The following is a 21,200-nucleotide window of genomic DNA, read 5'->3' on the forward strand; positions in this document are numbered from 1 at the left end:
TGGCGAGCAGAATAGGGTGTCAAGTAAGGGTTAGGGTTTTAAAATAGGGCTTCTAGCCAGTGTTTCAAAAGTAGAGTTTTAAGCCAGGGTTAGGGTTTCAAGTTCAGATTTATATCCTCGGTTTGGACAGAAGCATGTAAAATAAAATTACTTTTTTTTTTTAATTGTCAATTATATACTTGGCACAAAGAAAAAAAAACAGCTCACTATCATTGGCTCAGGCCTTTATGCTATCAAAATGTGTTTCCATAGCTTAGCTAACACTGTGTACTGACAAAAAAAATGCGAAACTAACAAATAACAACTGAAAAAAATACCTTACCTGTATGTGTTTTTTTCATATAAGATGATGGTGATTCTTGGGCTGGCACAAGACGCAGTGCATTTGCCAATAATCATTCTTGTAGCCGACAACATCTAACAATTCTCTTAAAAGGCCATGGATGGGGAATATCTTGCTTCTCTGATTCTGTTGCTGTTGTCGCTCATGCTCCTTGTTCACATTCCTCCATGTCGCTGCTGTCAGTTTTTCCCCGCTTTCTAAATCCCCAACATCTACTCAGTCCATCAAGACCTCGACTGCAGGTGACTTTACCTCTCTCTATTTGCATCTGGTTGAAAAAAGAAAAACCACAACAAGCTTACTTTGACATAAGTAGAAAGTAGATCTGTTTTCAAATGGAGGAAGAAAAAGACAAAAGTCATCAGAAAAGTAAATACGCAAGTTCAGTGGATACCTGTGGAAAATCCACTTTAAGTGCTATACGAAATAGATGGTTGACTGTCAAGCCCCAAATCATTTGACCTCTGTAAAGTTTTTATGATCCTTATTAATATACATCAAGGCAGGCAACATACATTTAGTTTCTCCCCACTTGACTTTAGTTTAGAAAGCCCAGTTTAATAGGATCTAAGTCACGGTTTGCAAAAATCCCAGAGGAAACTTCCTCTTTGCTCCAGTGATGCATCCAAGAACATCAGGATCCCGCCACCACCCAATTCCTTTCATGAAAATTCACTTCATGTCGGTATTTCACCACAAGGACACACACACAGACCACAAGAGAAACTGTATTGCAAAACCAATGCTTTTTTATTTTTGTCTTTTTTAGGTCGATATTGAGTCTGTTTTTTTTCTCGAAAGACATTTTAAACATTTGTGGTGTCCTCGCCGCTGTTATCGCCTCTAAAAGACCTCGGGTAACCAAAGTGCTAGAATTATTATTACATTTCAATGGCTTCACTCTGTTAGTAAGAAATGTACATCAAAAAGTCCGCCTGGGTGAAAACACATATGAAAGAAAATCGATAGTCCAACCATACCAAAGGATCATCGAGCCCCTGATAGACTTGAGAGGAGTAAGGGGATGTGTACCACCCACCAGAAAAAGAAAAAGTCACATAGTTTTAATGTCCACAGCATTGGCATCAGCATATTGATACTGAACACACTTGATCTATGGGTCCGCGAAAACCAACACACAAAAGATGGAAATGATTCTAATCGACACTGCATATACAGAATCTCTTGCCTAAATACCACACGGTCTCAAGTCAAACACAATTTATTTGATGCTTAGATAACAGCCTCTGTTGACCATCCAGTGTTTTTTCAAGATGCTATATAGAGCTACAGTCAAAAATAATCTCTGAGTGGGTTTTAAATGGAGAGCTGTGTCACCCAAAAAGATTGATGGGGGTGGGGGAAATGCCCATTTTTTTGTTGTTGTTTTTTTTTTGTCATTTGAAACCACACAGTATTTGTGAGACGACACGGTCTAAACAGTGTACAGCGACTCTTATACCTTATAGCCAATAACACACAATATACGGTTACAGTGTTGTATAGCGAGCCAGCCTACTAGTGCTTACATTCGAGATTATTCCGCTCCCAAGATGCCCCTCCAGTTTTACACACGCTATTATCCCCCCATCCTTACCCTACCAAACAACAACAACAAACAAAAAATAAACGCTTCAATGCCATCCTTGTCCGTTTTAAAATATAAAACCAGTGACAAACATTAGGGCTATACGTGTATACACAGATAAAAGGGCCTTTTTTCATACAGTGCTTTTGCAAACTTGTAGAAATTGTACTTAAAATAATGTGAACAGCATGCGTGAAAATACTCTTGAAAGGCTGCGGGATTAGATCCCACTATGGGACTGACCCAACACTGATTTTCTGGAAATGTCCTCCAGTTAAAATCAAACCAGTCCGTGTACAAACATTATACCTGCTTTAATATGTCTTCTATTTTTTTTTTTTAAATTATTATTTTTTTACAAGAACCTGTGTTACACGCAAATCTTTGAAAAGTGGAATTGCTTCAGTGGATTACCAAAGCACTTGAAAAGATACCACACCCCAATGTGACCCTACCCCACCCTACCAGTAGTATATTACAAAAATTGTACACATTCTGACTATATACAGAAAGTCTTGTTTTCTTAGTTTAAAAAAGGAAGAAAAAAGTCCCTAAACAGTTAACATCCTGACAACAGTGGGTTCAAGAAGAAAAACTATAAGGCCAGTGTTGAACATGTTGAAGTTGGCTGACGTGTTCCATTAGATCATATTGTGTCTTCTTCATATTTCCTCTGTAGTAAATTGCGCCGTCTTTGGTCAACGGTTGCACCTAGTTGTATGGATGTGATCGAAGGAGTCCCCCTGCACCCCAGAGGGCTTCCCCCGAAAGCCCTAGCGAAACACCAATGGAGAGATTCTACCGTTTTCGTGCCAAAAAACAGGAAGCGGAATGCTCGCCCGTGGGTTCTGTGGTCCGAGCGTTCACCCTCTCAGGCCCTTTGATTGACAGGGAGTTAGTTCATGCTCATGCCTTTTAGGGTCAAGAGGAGGGTTTGACTCCTCTCATCTCGTGAAGCCCGTTCGTTGGAAGCGGATGCTGGCTGGACTCAAGTCCTCAAACTGGAACACCTCAGCCCTCATATATCCCCTGTTCCCAGCAACGTGGAATATGTCCCCATATGGCTGTAGGACACAAAACAGTGCATTCAAATCAGTCAATTTAAAGCTGAAACAATGTTATACTGTATTGTGACCTCAAAATATCATCATCAAAATCATTTGGATGCTGCTGCACAGTATTGGCCAGACCAGTGTTTCCCAACCTTTATCGAGCCAAGGCACAAATCTTACCATTACAGTTGTAACTTGACTTCCAAGTGCCCCAGCACTGGACAGTCAAGCAAAAAAAAATAATTATATATATATATATATATATATATATATATATTGTGTTAGAAGTGCATGCCAATTGTGCTGTGATTCTTTATCCTTTGTGTATTTTTAAGAAATTATTTCATACACCTTTTATTACGACACCTGGGCACTGTTTTAAATTGTGAGCATTTAGCATAATACGTCTGCTTCAAAACTTCACACATCTAGGGGGAGCCCTGGAATTACATTTCATACATGAATAACACAGGTCCTGATCTTTTTTTTTTTTTCTTTTTTTTATTAGTATGATGGTAGCACCTGATGCTCTGTGGGTGTGCTGCTTGACTTCACAGCATTGCCAATATATTTTCTCACTGGTACAGAAGGAGCAGTGCCTCGATCATGTAGCATACGGCCGAACAGCAGTGTGGCTTAACAGTGAGGCCAGTGGGATAACGGTCTCTTTTTGGAAGTGACACACTGCTCTGAGTCAGGGATTTGGCGGACAAAAAAGGTCTCAGGGTTAAATATTGCTCAACAGCACTTTGTCACTGATGCCCATTGACACCCACACACACACACATATATATATATATATATAAACATACCTTTTTTTTTTCTAAAAGCAAATGCTGCCAGAGAATGAGCAGGCTCAGACATTACTAAGCCTTTTGCACAGACAAGAGCAAATAGTGCGATGCTTTGCCATTTTGGGGAAAAACATGTTTCGACCGTATTTCCTCAAATTTTTGCCTGCACTCTAACAGACGCAGTGTCTCAGTTAATCACGGGTTGTGTCATCCACTTGAACAAACACCTCACTATGAATAAATTAACTGGGACTCAATGAATCACCCTACGTGTCATCCACTTGAATAAACACCTTACCTCAAATAAATCAACTGTGACGCAATAAATCAGCATGTGCAACGTCCCCTTTTTTATAACTTTATTGAGCACATACGAACAATTCAACACAAGAATGGTTGCTATCAAATAAAAATTACAAAACAAGAAAATAAAAGAAGGCAGCAGTTAATTTTGTCCTTCGATGCCAGTGTACAATAGGAGTAGGAAGAAGTAAAACACTTATTGGGTCCTACCCCTAAAACTGAGTACTGATTTGACTTTAATAATAATGAAATAGGAAGCTATTCATATACAATATACTCTATGTATTCAAAAATAATAGGTCCGTGTAAGAGAATCACAACAGTCAAGCTAACATAGCCAAGCTTCATAATCATTTGTAAGGCCATTCTTATACACGCCTTACCTCTCATAAACAATCTGGCACTCTCAGAGGTTCGGTCAATACATTTGAGGAAATACAGTTTTTTTTGGTCCTTCTGAATGAATGACATGGATTTAGGTTGGAGGCGCAGAGCATGGGCATCCTAAATGATCCTAACTTTGGATTACAGTATTGATGACTGTACCAACATGACGGCAATGGAGCTGCTGTAGCCTACCTGGTGGAGAGAACAACCATCCATCCCTATGAGTGAAACTTTTTATCTCCGGGCCTCCTCTCGTCCATTCGCCTGCTGGTCCTCGACCCTCCTTCTTTCTGCAAAACGCAAGAACACACAGGAATAAAGTTGAGACAAGGAATTTTTAACCATTAACCACTGTAATCTGAAAGCAGCAAATGTTAGTAGTCTCTATTTACACACCAATACCATGCCTGGATGAGGAAAAATACGTTGTTATAGAGAGAAGGGGGGAAATATTATTAAAATACAATCACAGCATTCATTAGTCACTAATTTGCACTGAAAACAGTGGAAAGATGCATTCAAGGTGGTTTCACCACTGAAACCACTCAGTTACAACATTAGGTAGGCCTGAAGATGTAATGGGAATCAATGCAAAAGTTGCATTGAAATAAATTACATTTATATTATTTTAATACAAATATAGTTGCTTTAGCCCATCTCACTTTGTCTCTCTATGTGTCCTGTGATTGGCTGATTGGCTAGCAACCAGTCCAGGGTGTACCCAACCTCTCGCTCAATCTCAGCTAGGATAAGCTCCAGCTCCCTGCAACCTTGATTCAGATAAGCAGTAAGCAACAAAAAAAATGGATTGATGTTGTAGTTTTAGTTCACAGTGGTGCACAAATCTACTGAATCATACTGCCAACTGTGTCTTATCTGTAACCCTTTTATGAAGCTAAATAAGATAACCCATCAAGTTAACGGGTTTTATTGTGCAGGTGTACATAATGCCATGGCTGGTGAGCGGATTCAGCAGCTCCTTTGTTGTAAAGTAGAATAGACACCACACAGTCCCAAACAAAACATGCAAGGTTGCATCTCAAATGGCAACATTTATGTGTTTTAGTTAAGTAAAAAGAAAAGAGCATCCCATCCATACATCCATCTTCTTTAGCGCTTGTCCTCATTTCGGTTGTGGATAAGATAGATTACCCAGAGAAAACCCACGCAGGGATGGGGAGAAGATGCAAACCCCACACATGATTCAAACCCAGAATCTTGACGGTGTGAAGCAAACGAAATGTTTCCCAACGCAGTAAAATCAAACATTTGTGTCACTTAAAGCTGCCATGTCATAGCACTGACATGTACGTTTGAGGTCTTTCATACATAAATTAAGACATTCTGAAGTTTAGATCTCTACTGTCAAAGATGACTGCAGCGTTGAGCCATCTCAAGATATTCTTTCCCCAAAAGATAGGCATGCCATCAAGACTTTGCACCCAAGACGGCTATCTCTGCCAACCTCAGGCCCGTCGTTCTGCAGGATGGAACTTTTGTGAAGGTCCCTGTGGCACCTGTGGTTGTCTGTTGAGGAGCTAGACATTCGGCAGATTACCTTCCTGATGACCTGCTCAGTGTGTCAACAAAGAGAGAAAAGAACTGATGGTTTTACACATTGCTTCTCTCCATGTAACTGAATGGGACGCGAACATGAAATGATTCGTTACTTTTCTACTGACGAGGTTACCGTCTTGGTCCAAGTAGTGCTCCTCGGTCACAGACTCGCCTGATATGTTTTTAGCTTCCTCGCCCTGTGAATGTTTGGTCATTAGTGCCACAAAATAAAACAGTCCACACCTAAATATTGCCAACAAACCATCACCACACCAAGAGGAGAGCGAGATAGAGCATTTGGTTAGTCTCCAACAGCGTGACAAACTTGAATTTCCCTCTGAAAAATTCTGACAGCAAACTCAAAGCAATCCCCAGATGCCATGGACATATGGCCCCTAGAGGCTTCACAACTATCGGCTTTGAGCATTTAGGCCATGTTATGACATCACTTCGACGTCTTTGCTTTTGCAAGCGCAACATTTTTGAGGCAAAACGCATTTCTACTGAGAGCAGTAATAGCCCACCTACCTTGAATTTCTTGTTTGATCAAATCTTATCCATTGAGAAATGTCAACGCTATTATGTGCTGATAAAGCAACAGTACAAATGCTTGACACTCAAAGTATACACAGTGAGGCACACCAGGACAAGCTCAGGAATGCAAATATACTTTCCTATACTATTTAATGCAACCACACCCAAAGAGGCACCAACTCCAAGCACACAAAACAACACATCAGCCTCTAGCCAAACCGAGCCTCGCTTCCCAAGCTCGCAGGGTACCTTTAGAATGAGCCGGCGTCTGAAGATTCTCGTGGTTACTGTCTGTTCTTCCTCGGATCCGGACTCTACACTAACTCGCTGCTGAGGAGGCATATTTTAAACATCATGACACAAACTCATAAGGGGAAGTCAGGAGGAGGGAAAGTGATTAGTTAGGCATGCAATTTGGCTCCATCGGCAGCTCTGTCGAAAGACCTAGTTAATGTTCTTGAGCACAATTATACAATAGATTTGTTTTGTTTTGTTTAACAGAACCAAAGGGAAAGGGCTGGATTTACACTGCCTTGTTGAAGTGATAATTCAAATTTGTTGCTCTCAAGTGACACGGTTGGGACAGGGCTCGACAACACTAACTTTTGCAATGGTAGCATTGGTGCGATCAACTTTTTCACTTGGTCGCACCAACACATGATTTGGTCGCACCCTTTTTTGAGGAGGTATAGCATGATCATGGCATACCATATTTTTTCATATTGGAATCAGGACTCTTCCATCCATCCATCCATTTTCTGAGCCGCTTCTCCTCACTTGGGTCGCGGGCATGCTGGAGCCTATCCCAGCTATAATCGGGCAGGAGGCGGGGTACACCCTGAACTGGTTGCCAGCCAATCGCAGGGCACATACAAACAAACAACCATTCGCAGTTACGGGCAATTTAGAGTTGTCAATTAACCTATCATGCATGTTTTTGGGATGTGGGAGGAAATAGGAGTGCCCGGAGAAAACCCACGCAAGCACGGGGAGAACATGCACAGGCGGGGGCCGAGGGATTGAACCCCGGTCCTCAGAACTGTGAGGCAGTCGCTCTAACCAGTCGTCCACCGTGCCGCCAGGACTCTTCCAAATGTGAATAAAAATGTGATACAGTGTGTATTGATGTGTTCCAATGTGAGTTATTATATATACATACATACATATCCAGTCAATTACGAATGTCAGCGCATACAAACCAAACGCATTTAAAAAAAACATTCACTAAATCTAAGCTACACCGACAGATTACAGACACATAACATGGTCTACATTGGCAAGATTAGAAGTGTGTTGATCATTAAATAAGCAAAATAATTGCAGACAGCCATTCCGGTGTCACTTAAAATGTAAATGGAAATTTACTTTTGGATATCGGCATTAAATCGTAATTGGGCAATCGGACATGCAGTGTAAATCCAGCCTTAGACTCACATGAAGCAAACTGTTGTTCAAATAGGTTTGTCAGAACTACCTGGACTTTCTTCTCAGACACCAGCGTTCCCTCTTCCTTTCTGCCATTCACTGACTCTGATGAGCCGCTCTGAGGTGAGGTTCTTGAGTTGTCGCCGTTCTGCCGGGACCTCCCTGATTCGCCTCTGGATGAGGAAGTAACTGAATCGCTCGAGTTCTCGTGGCTGAGGAGAGACGCAGAATTAGGACGGACGTTTTCGAGTGGCTCTTGGATTTTAACAAACGGAAAAAACGCACCTTTCCCGCTTGTCCAGCAGATCCGAGCTGCGGCCCGGCGTTGGTGGCTCCACGTTTACGCTGGATGAGTCACTCTGCCAACCTGAAAGCGAGCACATGTCTTTTTCTGGCTGTTCAGTTCGATTGGGAATCTCCAGATCTCTGGCCTTGGTAGTCATCTCCAGGTCCTCCTCCTCCTCCTCTGAGCCTTCAGTCTTCATCTTTTCATGTCGGGAACCAAAATCCTTTTTTGGGATCTCATTATTTCCTCCTCCATCCTCCTCCTCATTAGACTCATAATCGGTGGGCTGATGGTCCCAAAGGGCCTCAGCCCATTCCTGAAGGGTCAAGTCACTTGCAGACTTGTCCTGGCTTGCCTGGCAAGTGCCTCTGGCTTCACATCGCAGTACTTTCTCAGCAACCTCCGTATCCGTACTGTCCCCACGGTGGACCGTTTCTTCATTGTTCACTTCTACTTGCTGTACCTTGGCTGTTTCATCTATACCCTCTTTGTCAGTCTCAACTACTAACCCAGCTCCCAACACATTAATCTGCTCCTCTGCCTCTTCTTTTTGTCCTGTCAAAATGTTCTTTTCCGCCTCGTGGTGACACCTATCCTTTGTCACCATCTCACATTTTCTTTCCACATTTTTAATCAAGTCCTGCTCTACCCAGCTTTCCACAAATACATTTCCCTCCACCGCAACCGTCTCATCGACCTTACCCTTTCCTTTTGACACTTCTCCTCTAATATACATGTCCACATGTATTACATTTCTATCTCCCATTTGTGCTCTGTCAGGTGTTGAAGGGGTTACTGATGATGCAGATGAGACTGAAGAGGATGATGTTGAGTAGGCCATGCTGACGTCTAACTCACACATTGCGGGGACAGTGTGTGACTTGGGCTTGCGGCTCCGCTCCATTTCTCGATAAGATCTGTCCTCCTCCTCGCTCAAAAGCAGCTGGTCGTTCAGGGCGATATGGGGCTTTTGCACCTTGGACGGGACACGATCAGGGAGGTCAAAAGCCGAAAGGGACAGGGCAAGCTGACAGGATCTAGCGGGACTCTCGTGTGAGCTACAAGGCTTTATCTCTGGGCTCCACAGTGGGGGCTGAGGCTGGGAGTCGACCGGCCAAGGGCAGTCGGGCTGTGGGTAATGGTAGTGCTGGTGGTGGACAGGGGAAGGGTTGGGTGTGACGGGAAGTTCAGGCACCAGGAAATGTGGGTCGGAGTGCAGTGCAGCGGGGGAATGCAACTCGGCTAGAATGCTCTGATAATCTGTGGGTGACATGATGATAAATGGACACCAAAACATGCTAAGATTTGAAAACACAGACAAACACGCATGCGTCTAAGACGTGGACAATGGCACTGAGGCTTAAGTGGGAAGCAGGTAGCTTAACAGCAGACATAACCAGTGAAATGTATGAAAAAAAAAGTACTGTATACGTTTTCAGTAAACCTGAATTTCAACCCACGAGTTTTTCAAGGAGCAAAATACAGCAGGTCATATTAAACAGTGGCGGCTACTTGCTCACATGAGATAGTTGACAGATGAGAGGTGAAATATAGAGCAGGGGTTCTCAAACCTTTTGGTTCCAATGACCTTTTTATCGGAATAAAAAAAGTCTTACTCTTCCGAGAATAAAGTCGTATTTTCCCAAGATAAAGCTGCGATGTGACTATATTGTCAAGATTTAACAAGGGAAGAAAGTCACATTTTAACAAGTGAATTTTAAAAAATACAACTTTATTCTTGTAATACTATCCCTTTTATCCTGTAAAAGACATCTTTATGCTCCAAAAAATAAATAAGGACTATATTGCTGAAAATGTACGGCTTTATTCCTGCAATAAATGCATTTTCTTCTAAAAAACAAAAAACAAAACAAAACAAAAAACACGTTAACCAGGCACAGATGTCAGATTTATGAGATGATACGTCCAAATGAAATTAGAGCAATTAAGTGGCCCAAAGCTATGGTAGGGGGTAGTAACTGGTTTATTATGTATCTTTTATTGGTGTTCCAGTCCCTATTTGTACAGTTGGTGTGCAATTTCTTTGATACAAAAAAATCCATCGTAAATTATTTTGAGGACCTCCAAGCTACGGCTTGCGGACCCCTGGGGGTGTGGGGACCTTAGTTTGAGAACCAATCATATAGAGCATGCTACATTAATATTTCTAATGAGGTTGGGTCGATGCGGGTGCCAGTGGGAGGCGGACAAGCGCAAGGGCATGCATGGCAAGGAACCAGGGAGAGGAGGGGTGGGGACAGGGGATTTGGGCTCGGGCAGCAGGACCCACCGGGAGACACAGCAGGCATGGAGAGAGGGGAGACCGGGCGAGAGGAAGCGGCCCCGCTAGGCGAGCCGGCGACAGAAGGTGAAGAAACAGGTGTCATAGCATGTTCAAGTAGGTTGGGGGCAGCAGGGGGGGGTGCAATGGGGAAGACTGTGGGTGTGGTTGTAGGTTCAAAACAGGTACTAGCATCATAGGTGAGTTCAGAGGTGCTTCGGGATAAATCTGCAGCTGCTGGGTCTGTTTGAGCGGGAGAGGCTGGGGGTGAGGATGGTAAAAATGAAGGTGCTGGTGAAGTGATGAGTGGGATAGGGGAGGATGGATGCGGTGAGAAAGGAAAGGCAGGGGAATGCCGTGGGTCATAAGGGGTGCACTGAGGATTGAGGCATTTAAGAGGCGGTGGAAGAAAGTTGAAGTGTTTTTCCAGTCGCGAAGGGGGTGCCAAGTCTTTGAGTGAAATGGAGAACTCGTAACTTGGAGAGCGGCGTGGGGTCAAGGCTCTAGGTGTGAGGGGAGGGGATGGGATGGATGGGTTTGTATGCAGGATGAAGGCAGGACTGCTCGGAATCAATGGAATAATCACACACACTAAAGGGTAGGCATGGATTGATACAAAAAGAATAGAACAGGAGAGAATGGAAAATGACTGTCAGTGCTGAATTGAAACAAAACAGGAAAATGAATAAATAGTGTGACTTGTGCAGAGGGATGGATCTCAGCAATTTGTGACTTAAAAAGTTAGGAGCTGTTATGTGCCATTATCAGCAATGGGTGCTGCTGAGGGGGAGGTGATGGGAGGCAGGAGGAACCGGAAGAGAGGAAGCGGTACTCTCATCTATCCAAGGAAGGCTCAGAGGAACTGGAGGAGCACTAGGGGAACTACACTGTATAAAACCGTTAAACAGTCACATAATCTACACTTTACTCAGATGTGATGGAAAATATTATCTTAGTATCTTAAAGCATGCACTTAAAACAGGATACTCTTGTAAAGATTGTTCATTTGTGACAACTGTTACACCGTAGTCATGTATTCAATCTTAATTCAGGCAAGAAATAGTCCTGCAAGCACAGAAGTGCTATTAAAATGTTTATGGAGAAGAGTATAAACCAGTTGTCCAAATACAATTCTTAATCTGCTACGAAACCCCCATCATCTTTAAAAATATAAAGAATTAGGCATTAGCACTAGACATGATACATGCAATGTGGTGCATGCAAAAACAGCAACAACATGGTAGCAGGGAGAGGTAATAGATCAGCTAATCAGAGCTAAACTTTACCATCAGCCTGATCCCGGAAAACCGCATGATCATCAGCAAAACATCTCGTGCCGGAAATGTTACCATAGTCAAAAATTGGGCCCTCCAGCAAAGTCACAATATCCATCCGATTGACTTTGGTCAGCACTGCAGTCAAGGCATCCGCTGTGGAAAATGAAATGACACAAAAACATAAAGTCAACATGATACAAAAAAATATGAGGTATACCTTTTAAGATAACCTTACGCAGAAGGTTGTGAAGGCTGAAAGGTATGCTGAAACATCGAGCTAATACAGACAGAAGATATGACTTCACATATAAAAAGTCTTACTTGTGGCGTTTTTCCCTTCCCGGCTGACCCACTTCTTTAATAGCATGAAGCTCTGTGCTGTCAGTGAGTTGGGGTTCTCCAATCTAATGTGGTTGATCTCATCTACCGTGAAGTTCATCTCCCGAGCCAGCTCTGTGACGGGACACACAAACTGAGACTCTTAGAAGCAGTACATAACCGTTGTAGTGTACACCCACTGGCCAGAATATTGGATCGTAATAACTCCCCAATTTCCTCACCTGTCCAGCTGAGTCCCAGGTGATCTGCTACAATGGCCATACGCAAATCTGTCCGCTCACAAGGACTTTGGGGACCTGGAAAAACAGAGGACAATGAGTCGTTAAGATTATGCATGTTACTTTACTCACATGTTAAGAGAACAAAAAAAAATCTCCTTTTCTGGCCATTTTTCCAGTTTACATTTCAAGATAACTGGATTGCAAGTAAAATTCTTTACTATAATTCAGTGGTTGCACAAAATGTTGAATTGTTCTTTTGCATGATGGCAAGAAAAGGTATTTCACACTTCATGTGGTGTTCTACAGCTATTTGTGTTATGTAACATTTTAGCAGGCATTAACTATCATGAGAACCACACAAAACAAAGCATACCACAACTCTAAGCTAAAAATGTATGGTGGAAAGTTCTAGGTTAAATCTAAATGGTCAACATGCGCTTTATGATGTTCTTTGCAGAAACTACTGTGACAGTTGAATGTATGAAAAATTTTGACGAGACTACAACCATAACTACGACAACTTTGCCCTGAACAAAGACAAACAAACCAGAAATTGTCAAACAGGTCGTGCCAGTGTAGCAGTCACTACAACTGGCTTGCTACTCTACTACACAGGGTACACAAGGTTGGAGAAAAGGGGGGGGGGGGGGGGGGGGGAGACAGAGTAAAAAGGAATCTTGAAAGAGAGACGATACAGGACACAAGTACATCAGTGCTCATGGTGCAATGACACCTACAGTGTTAAGAGAATATATATATATATATATATAAACACGCCACAGGCATTCCAGTCAATCAATTTAACGACCACAACACATCATGCAACTATAAGTGAAATAGGTCAATATATATATATATATATGTATTTGATAGTGTGAAAATTTTACAAACTAGGCTTGATCTCTGCGATGGGAGGTGTTCGAGACCCTGTGAGTCCCTGACTGCCCTCCTTCCCACCAGTCCGCCTACTCCTCCTGCTCCTCTGACTGCCAGAGGCCCTGTCCGTCGTCGCCACCTTTGCCCCTACGGATGGGGCCCCGGCTTCAGCCCTCGAACTTCTACCAGACTTGGACGAGTGGGAGGGCTGGGACGGTTGGGAAGGCTGCGAGGTGTCTGACAGAGAGGTGCTCCGAGAGGTGCTGTCTTCCTCCGACTGCTCTGTCTGCTTCTTTTTCTCCTCGTCTGACAGGCGGTCCACCAACTTTATCGTCTCTCCGCTAATGTCTTTAAAGTATTCAATGGTGCGCTTACAAACCTCGCTAGGGTTCTCCTGTCTCTCCTGCCTGGACGTTCCCTCACCTGACGCCTTACCGACCTGATGCCTATCCTTCAGTGGTAACCTCGAGGGCAACCTTATGGCTGCTCTTTCACTAGCCAATGGCCTTGTTGGCCGTGAGGTAACCCTAACTGAATGTGGTGAGCTAGCTGCGGCTTTGGAGCTGCCCTTCTTAATATCCTTGACTGGTATCCTAGACCTTGGTTCAACTTTGGCAATGGCTGGCTCTCCCCTTTTTCTGGTTTCAATTTTTACTGCTTGTTTGGGCTTCTGCTTGCCTATGGCTGATCCCTGGGTGTGAATCGACCGCCCTGATGCTTTCACTGGAAGCCTGGACCTGGGCAGCTTCACTTCACTCTCTTTAACTGGTACACTTTGCTGCTGCTGCGGCTGCACTTGACTGCTATTACTGATTTCTACTTTCTCGTCTAAATCCCTACAACACAATGTTTCTATCCTGCTGGCTTTCTGAAGTGTGGGCTCAGAGGAGGACTGCAGATTGAACACCACACTGCCACACTGAATGTAGTTGGCCTGAATGCTGGAGGACTCGAGGTTATTATTGTTGTTGCTGTTTTCAGAGGGGTAATCTCTTCTCTCTGACTTGGCCTCTATGTCTTTGCTAGACAGGCCCTCCGTACACTGACCCTCTATACTGATATATTCTGGCACCATCTGGCCCTCTGATATCTCAGCTTTAAAATCGGTGAGATCCCCTGAGTCTTTTTTCACAGTTATAGAGGCAGCTATGCCCATCTTAATAGGGGTGCGTAATTTTGGATCAACCTTGGAGGCTGTGATTGTGCACGAGGATGCGTTTTCAGCTATGGCTTCACAGGTGGGTACTTCAGTACCAGCATAGCCAGTGTCACTGCCAGGGTGCGAAGGGCTGCATTTTGCTGTTGCTGCTGCTGGTGTTGTGCTGCTGCCTGTGGTTGTATCTATAACCTTCACCTTCCCATCTACTGTGGCCCTCTCCCCTGTTTTTGATTGAGAGGAAATTACACCCAGGATCTTGCCCCCTCTCCCCTTTTCCCCTGTTAGAGGGTCAGAGGAATGCTCACCAATCTGAAAAAACTGAAGCCTCTCTTCAACAAAGTCCCGCTTGCTCATGTCAATAGCACCACTGCGGGTCATCTCAAACATCTTCCCTTCGTGGAAAGGGAAGGGGTTAGGCTCACTAGTTGGTGTGCTCTCATCAGTCGGTGTTCGAGCAGGTGTTGTGTCAGGTGTTGTAGCCTGTGATTTGTCCTCCACCGATAAACCAAAGGGCTTGGGATCTTCGTCTTTGGTTTTGGAGTCATAAACTCCATCATGATCGCTCCCTTTGGTGGACCAGGGGTCAAAGTCGAGGCCTTTTGTGGCTACTGTTTTAAAGGTTGAGTTTAGCTCCTCTTCAAGTTGGTACCCAAAGTAGTTGTCTGCGAAGCTCTGCCTTTCTGGATGTCTTCCTTCAAGGGTGTAATCTATTTCTTCTCCACTGCTTTTTGTAGAAGATGGATTGTTTTTTGAAGTCCCTGTATTTCCTCCATCCTCACACTTCTCTTCTTCAATCACTTCCAGCTTAGACAGACCGAAGGAGCGATCAGCTGTTTTTCCATCATTGGATAGACTGGATGTTTTTGGGTCCTCACTCAGTCCATCGTCCTCATCCTGAAAATCATAACCATCTAATGAGTCAATCTCAGTGGCATCAGTGTCATGGGAAAATTCAGCAGTGGTTGCTATGGAGCAGTCAGTGAGTGATTGGTCATTCCCATTTTGTTCCATTTCATCATCCTCCCCCTTGACAACACAATTGATCCCAACCTCCTTATTTCCATTCTTCTCTGATTTTCGGTGTTTTGAGCGTTTCTCCCCCTCCTCTTTCATTTTGAAGGTGTACTTTTTGATAGGGATGGGATGGAAGACAGACTCCTCATCACTGGAGTCGCTGTTATCAGCTCCGGGAGGAATGGGGGATGGAGGCTGGACCCTTATGATTGGCTCGGCTAAAAAGTGATTGTCATGCTCCTCCTGGAGGTTTACTTCCATCATTTCTGTCTCTGTCTCAGAGGATGCACAAGACTTTCTTTTCTCAGGGTCTGACTGCTCTGTGTCCAAAGGAGGAGGTGGTGGAAACTCTATATAAGGAACTCTCTTCTCCCCTTTTGACTTCTGTTTCCCCACTTCCTGTTTCTTCCTGTTATTCTCTGAAGCTAATTGCTTAGATTTTTCCCTTGAAGGCTCCTTGTAGATGAAGGTCTTACCGTCTTCCTCTTCTGACTCCTCTGGGATGGGACTTGGCATGCCAGCCATGGAGCCAATCACAAAGTCAGGCATTCTTGAGGTCAGGCTAACGTCCTCTGAGCTTGGCGTCTCGGGAGTAACAGGACTCTTCCCAGAGCTGTCCATGAATGTCACTTGTTCTAGAGTGTCATCTTCTGGATTACCTTGGGGAGATGGAGACTGCTTTTGTTTGACTGTGTAAAATGTTCCCCTGGTCTCATGTATGGTCCTACTCTCATGGCTTACTATTTTTTTGTATGTTCCCAGCTGCCCGGAAGCTGTTTCTTTCTCATACTGCTTGCCCACTTCAATGCTGACGTACACAGGTAAGGGTTTGATACCTTTGAAACTTTCTGTGATAACTGCAGGAGTTCCGTGATCCAAATACTCTATTTGGTCACTGTCAATACCATTACAAGTAATATTTGACTGGCTACAGTCTGAGTCTGTGGATTTCGCTGATGATCCACAAGTAGATTTGTTGGATTCAAAGCTACTATGCATCAGGTTTCGAACTAGGACGGGCGTACGAGAGCTTGCTTGCTCATGTGATTCAACAGTGGCATCTAATTGTAAAGATGAGGCTCTGTGATTTTCAGAAAAATTAGATGATTTTCTTACAGGAATTTGAGATTCCGAGTTTTTTTTTAGACCGTCATTGCTATTTGGACTCTCGTTGACAACAAATTCAGTGTAAATAACTTTCTTAGTAGTTTCCTTTCTTTGTAAATCACTATTATTATCATCTTTTAGAGAATCGTGGACTAATGCTTGAGATAATGTTGGGGATTGGGGCTTATAGTTCCCATATCCATGGTTCTCCCATGTTTTGAATAACTTCTTGTCCTCCTGATTTTTCCCACAGGCTTGATGTGTGGGTGAGAGCTTGGAGTCACTTTCTTGAACTCTTCTCTGGCTTATTGGACTGTCTGGTGTTTTGGGATTGTTAGAACCACCAAATACTTGGTACACAGGAAGCTTACTTTCATGGAGCTTCCTTACTGGAGGATTAGAAATTTGGTCACCTTGAGAACCCCTAGCTTGTCTTTGAGCCTCTTGTTCAAACTTGAGCCTTACTGCGCTTACTTTGGAAGAAGACATCTGAAAAGGTTTTGAGCCTTCACTTTTCCCATCTCCCTGCTTTCTACAGTCTGAATCACTAGACTGCAGAAGTACTCTCCTTTCCGGACTACTGGGTAAACTGGCACATTTCCTGTCATTAGAGCTAAACTTGTCTCTTAATCTTTCTCTGCTCCACTCTTCCCCACTAGCACCATTCCTATAAACTGATCTCTCTGGGCTACTTTGTGTGGAACTAGGCCCGGATCGTGATTCCCTAAAATCTGATCTGCGAGATTTTCTCTCCGGAGACGAGAGCTCATCATTGAGCTGCTCGGTTTTATCTCTGAAGAACTGAGATACCTCACTGAGCTTTTCTTCTGCCTCTTTTACAGTTCTATCCACTCTCTCCTCATACATTAGTTGCTCTCTTTCCTTTCTCTCTGTGTCGTCTGCTGACACACGCAACCAAACGGACTGCTTTGGGCTACCAGGCTCAGAAGAATGCTGCAAAACTGTCATTGTGTCATAGTTATCATCAGCACTGGCCATTCTACCTGATGTGTCAAACACATTTCGTGACGACCGAAAGATATATTCTGTTCTTGGGCCTACTGACCTATTCTCATTTCGACTTCTGCCTGGTGAGAGAAAGTGAGACCTTTCTCTAACATGTTCCTCAGTGTCAGGATGGGACTGGTCAAATTTCTCCGACAATAACATTTTCTCAGCAAAATTATAAGATTCTCCCCTTAACTCTGATGATTCATCCTCATTATACTCCAGAGATTGCTGGCTAAGCAATTTCAAGGTCTTATAAGACTCGTCTGCCATTAATTGGACTGAACTTGGGCGACTATCCTCATGTGGCATGGCAGTGTTAAATTTGGAGTCAAAATATACAGGAGGTTCCTCAGGTTCCCTGTCCTCTTGTCTACTTCCTGGGTAGTAATACATTTCATTGTCTGAATGGTTTTTAGTCTCTCTGATGATGACCTCTGTTGGTTCTGTTTTATTGCCCTTTTCAATGTGAACCTCGATTATTCTTTCAACCTTTGGTTTGACGTCTTCAGAGAATCTCTGCGATGTTTCCTCAGATTTGTGCTCAAAGAGTCCAGCAAGTTCCCTTGAAGGGTCCTTTCCTGATTGAAAAGCCTTCATTATGTCATGAACAGACATAGTTTCCTCACACCTCTCTGATACAGCTTCATTGCCAGATGGTTTGTGGTACACCATTCTGGTGGTAGTAGTGATGTGCGTTTCCTCTTTCAATCGTATGCCTTTACCCATTGGATCCTCATCAGGGACTACTTTAACTGAATATCCCTTACTCAACTCAGAGGTGGATGGAGCTTGATTAGGATGTCCTTTAGACTCAGTATCAATATATCTGATGGGATTTCCCTCCACCATTGCAGGTTGTTTATTATCCTCAGGGGGCTCATAGCTCCTTATGACATGAACAACTTCAGTCCTAGTCTCAGTGATCACTGGGGGAACAGGGATGTCCTGGAACGGGGCCTTTGGGCCCATGCCTTCAGCGCTCTGGGGGGCAGAAGGGGTCCTTTCACTTCTGGTCTCAAAGCCACTGTCTGATAGGGGGCTCTTATCCTGTTCATGGTATACATCATCAGGGGATTCCAGCACAGTGTCTGCTCCAAAAAGAGCATCAGCCACTTTACCTAGCTCTCTGTCTGATGGTGATGATCGCATGCTTGTTGGAGGCATTTTGAGCTTTTGCTCTTGAACTGCTATGGTGGGTTTCAGAACACGTTTTTGCTTCTCCCTGCCATCCGCTTCTCTCTTGCCCTCGTCTATTGTATGCTTTGTGTCGTGCATTTTGGAGAAAGAATTGCTACCAACATCATTAGCCAGATAATCGACAACTTTTGAAAGATTGAAATCTCTGTCTTCAATTGTTTTTGCTTTTGCTTGAGGAACCACAGTCTCATATCTTGGTGGATAGCTCCAGTTGCTTGGTGGTTGTTCAACAGGTACTTTTGAGAAGCGAATGTCATCCAAGGGCCCCCTTGCCATTGGTTCTTTGGCCGTGTCTTTAGTCAGGATTTCACTCACTTTTACCAAATCTTGTTTTACTTTCTCCACAATCCTGTATGGCTCTTCGTCTTCTACCTTCACTGCAGAACCAGACTGAAATCCTTTACTTGTAGTAGAGTTGGGATCAGTCTGCAAAATAGCTGACATTCGTATTAAGTCCTCTTTCATATCAGCAACATCTTTCAGAATTTCTTGGCTGGATGACAATGGCGATGTGTTTGACTTCAAACCAGACGAGAGAAGTGGAGGTTTGGTAGGGGAAAGAGTTCTGGCAAAGGGAGACTGCAATTGAGAATTAATTTCTGTGGGCACAGTCTTACGTGGGGACAGAATAGCAGCAGTTGACCCGGACACCTCTGGTAACTTTTTAAACTGGGGCTCTGGCAGTACATGGATAACAGAATACACAGGAACCGTCACTGTGCTGGATGTTCCAGCAGTGGTGGGATTAGGAGGGGACCTTAATGAGTTGTAAAGGGAACTGGATGCTGAGGACCTAATGGACTGATATGAGGAGGATGCAGATGAGGACAATGATTTTAAGGTGCCATAGCCAGCCGAGCAAGAATTGAATGTTTTTTCAACCTCATCAAATGCTGCATTGACGCTTGTTGTCGCAGCATTTGTGGTTGCTTGTATTCTTTCTTGGAGACTGCTGGCGAGGAGAGAAGTTGGGGAGGAGGAGCGATACTGTGCTGGTGACACAGTTCCATTGATCAGAGCTGCAGCACTTTGAGGGGTGTTGGATTTAAGTGGTGACGACAGTGAGGAGAAGAGGTTCCTTGCGGGGCCTGACACATCTGAGGAAAAGGAACGGACAGAGGAGAGGCCGGGGACAGTTTTGATGGGGGAGGAAGATGATACCGTACCAGTAGAACCCCCCACAACGGTCTTGTATGACAGAGGGGAACTGAACATACTGAGGGAGGATTTGGGAGATGTTGGAGGTGTCATAGCTATTGACGTCCTCTCAAGAAGAGGACTTCCTCCTGGAGGGGAAGTCCTGGCTGACAATGCTGCAAGTCCTTTCATAGACACACTGTCTGAAGCACTTTTTGCAGGCGACGCCAGGGGACTTGGGGTAACCTGGCCTGGGTACTGTGCATGTTGAACTACAGTTTTGATGGGAGAGGAGCTGGTTCTGTACGATCGGATGGGAGAGGCCATGTCACTAACTGACTTAACAGAAGAGACAGGTGATCCGGGAATGTTTGTTTTAATGGGGGAGGCTGAGTTGATGGACCAGACAGACTTTAGTGGAGAGGCAGAAGGTGTGTTGGACGATGAGCTGGAGAGGGAGCCAAACCCAGACTTGGCTTGGCCAGGGACGGCGACAGGAACAGGCGGCCACGCCTGATAAGATCTCGTTGAAAAGACAGGTTTGTGAGGGTAGCCAGAAGGCTGTGTTCTTTGCGGACTTCGATCGGATGTTTCTTCAACAATAATTCAAATAAAAAGAAAAAAGGAGGAAACAGAAAGTATAACATAAAATAATTGAAAAAGAAAACAAAAGAAAGAGAAATTCAGTCAGAAACGGCTTCACTTACATGTAGCGAGACAAAAATGTACAGTTGTAGTTTACAGAAGGTCCCTTTTACACATCCAGGATGACATGAGAAGTGAACGTATCAAAACAAACATACATGGCAAAATACAGCATGTGTGTGTGGAACAAAAATGCATGACATGTGGTCGAGGTACAAAACATGATAACCAAAAAGTACAATTCCATTGACTTTTGATGTGCTTAATGTGCTCAGCTTACTTGTTCCGACTAAAGTGCCTTTTACTGTCCATGTTTGCTTGACAGGCAATTCCTTACATTTGCTTCACTTTCAATGCCAGAGATGACCCCACAAGTTTATAGCATTTGGAAAAGAATATTAAATTACCTTTATGGCCATAACTTAGAATAAATAATGAGGTTGCACTTTACAAAAAATGTCTGTATATCAGCCGTTAAATGCCCACTACGGTTTACGTATTGTGCAGTTTTCTACTAATTTGTCATACCTACTGTCTGATATTTAGAATCTTAAAATTGCATCCAAAAGTTTCAAGGTTGATGCAAATTAAAAAGCCGAACATTGCATCCTCGAGTTTCTTGAAATTTTATGTTTTAGAATTTAAATCTGCCCCAAAATGATAGTAG

At 43.7% G+C, this 21,200-nt stretch overlaps 1 protein-coding gene across 39 annotated transcripts in view; it reads right to left on the bottom strand.

Moving 5' to 3' along the window:
* Positions 1-1,065: 1,065 nt before the first annotated feature.
* The window catches only part of LOC133485932 (ankyrin-3-like), a 124,813-nt gene continuing 104,678 nt past the window's right edge, over positions 1,066-21,200 (bottom strand). For 27 of the 39 annotated variants that reach the window (XM_061790342.1, XM_061790343.1, XM_061790351.1 and 24 more), the window contains 11 exons: positions 13,279-20,481; positions 12,388-12,462; positions 12,149-12,280; positions 11,837-11,980; positions 8,269-9,529; positions 8,033-8,195; positions 6,808-6,888; positions 6,138-6,221; positions 5,933-6,037; positions 4,660-4,757; positions 1,066-2,995 (listed from right to left, as the gene is read on the bottom strand). In XM_061790342.1, the coding sequence (XP_061646326.1) occupies positions 4,686-4,757; positions 5,933-6,037; positions 6,138-6,221; positions 6,808-6,888; positions 8,033-8,195; positions 8,269-9,529; positions 11,837-11,980; positions 12,149-12,280; positions 12,388-12,462; positions 13,279-20,481 (9,320 nt within the window). In that variant the 3' untranslated portion in view covers positions 1,066-2,995; positions 4,660-4,685. The remainder of the gene's footprint in view (positions 2,996-4,659; positions 4,758-5,932; positions 6,038-6,137; positions 6,222-6,807; positions 6,889-8,032; positions 8,196-8,268; positions 9,530-11,836; positions 11,981-12,148; positions 12,281-12,387; positions 12,463-13,278; positions 20,482-21,200) is intronic. The other 12 variants (XM_061790366.1, XM_061790367.1, XM_061790368.1 and 9 more) reach the window with 7 other exon arrangements.

This window comes from Phyllopteryx taeniolatus, chromosome 11, assembly GCF_024500385.1.
Source record: "Phyllopteryx taeniolatus isolate TA_2022b chromosome 11, UOR_Ptae_1.2, whole genome shotgun sequence".
NCBI lineage: Eukaryota > Metazoa > Chordata > Actinopteri > Syngnathiformes > Syngnathidae > Phyllopteryx > Phyllopteryx taeniolatus.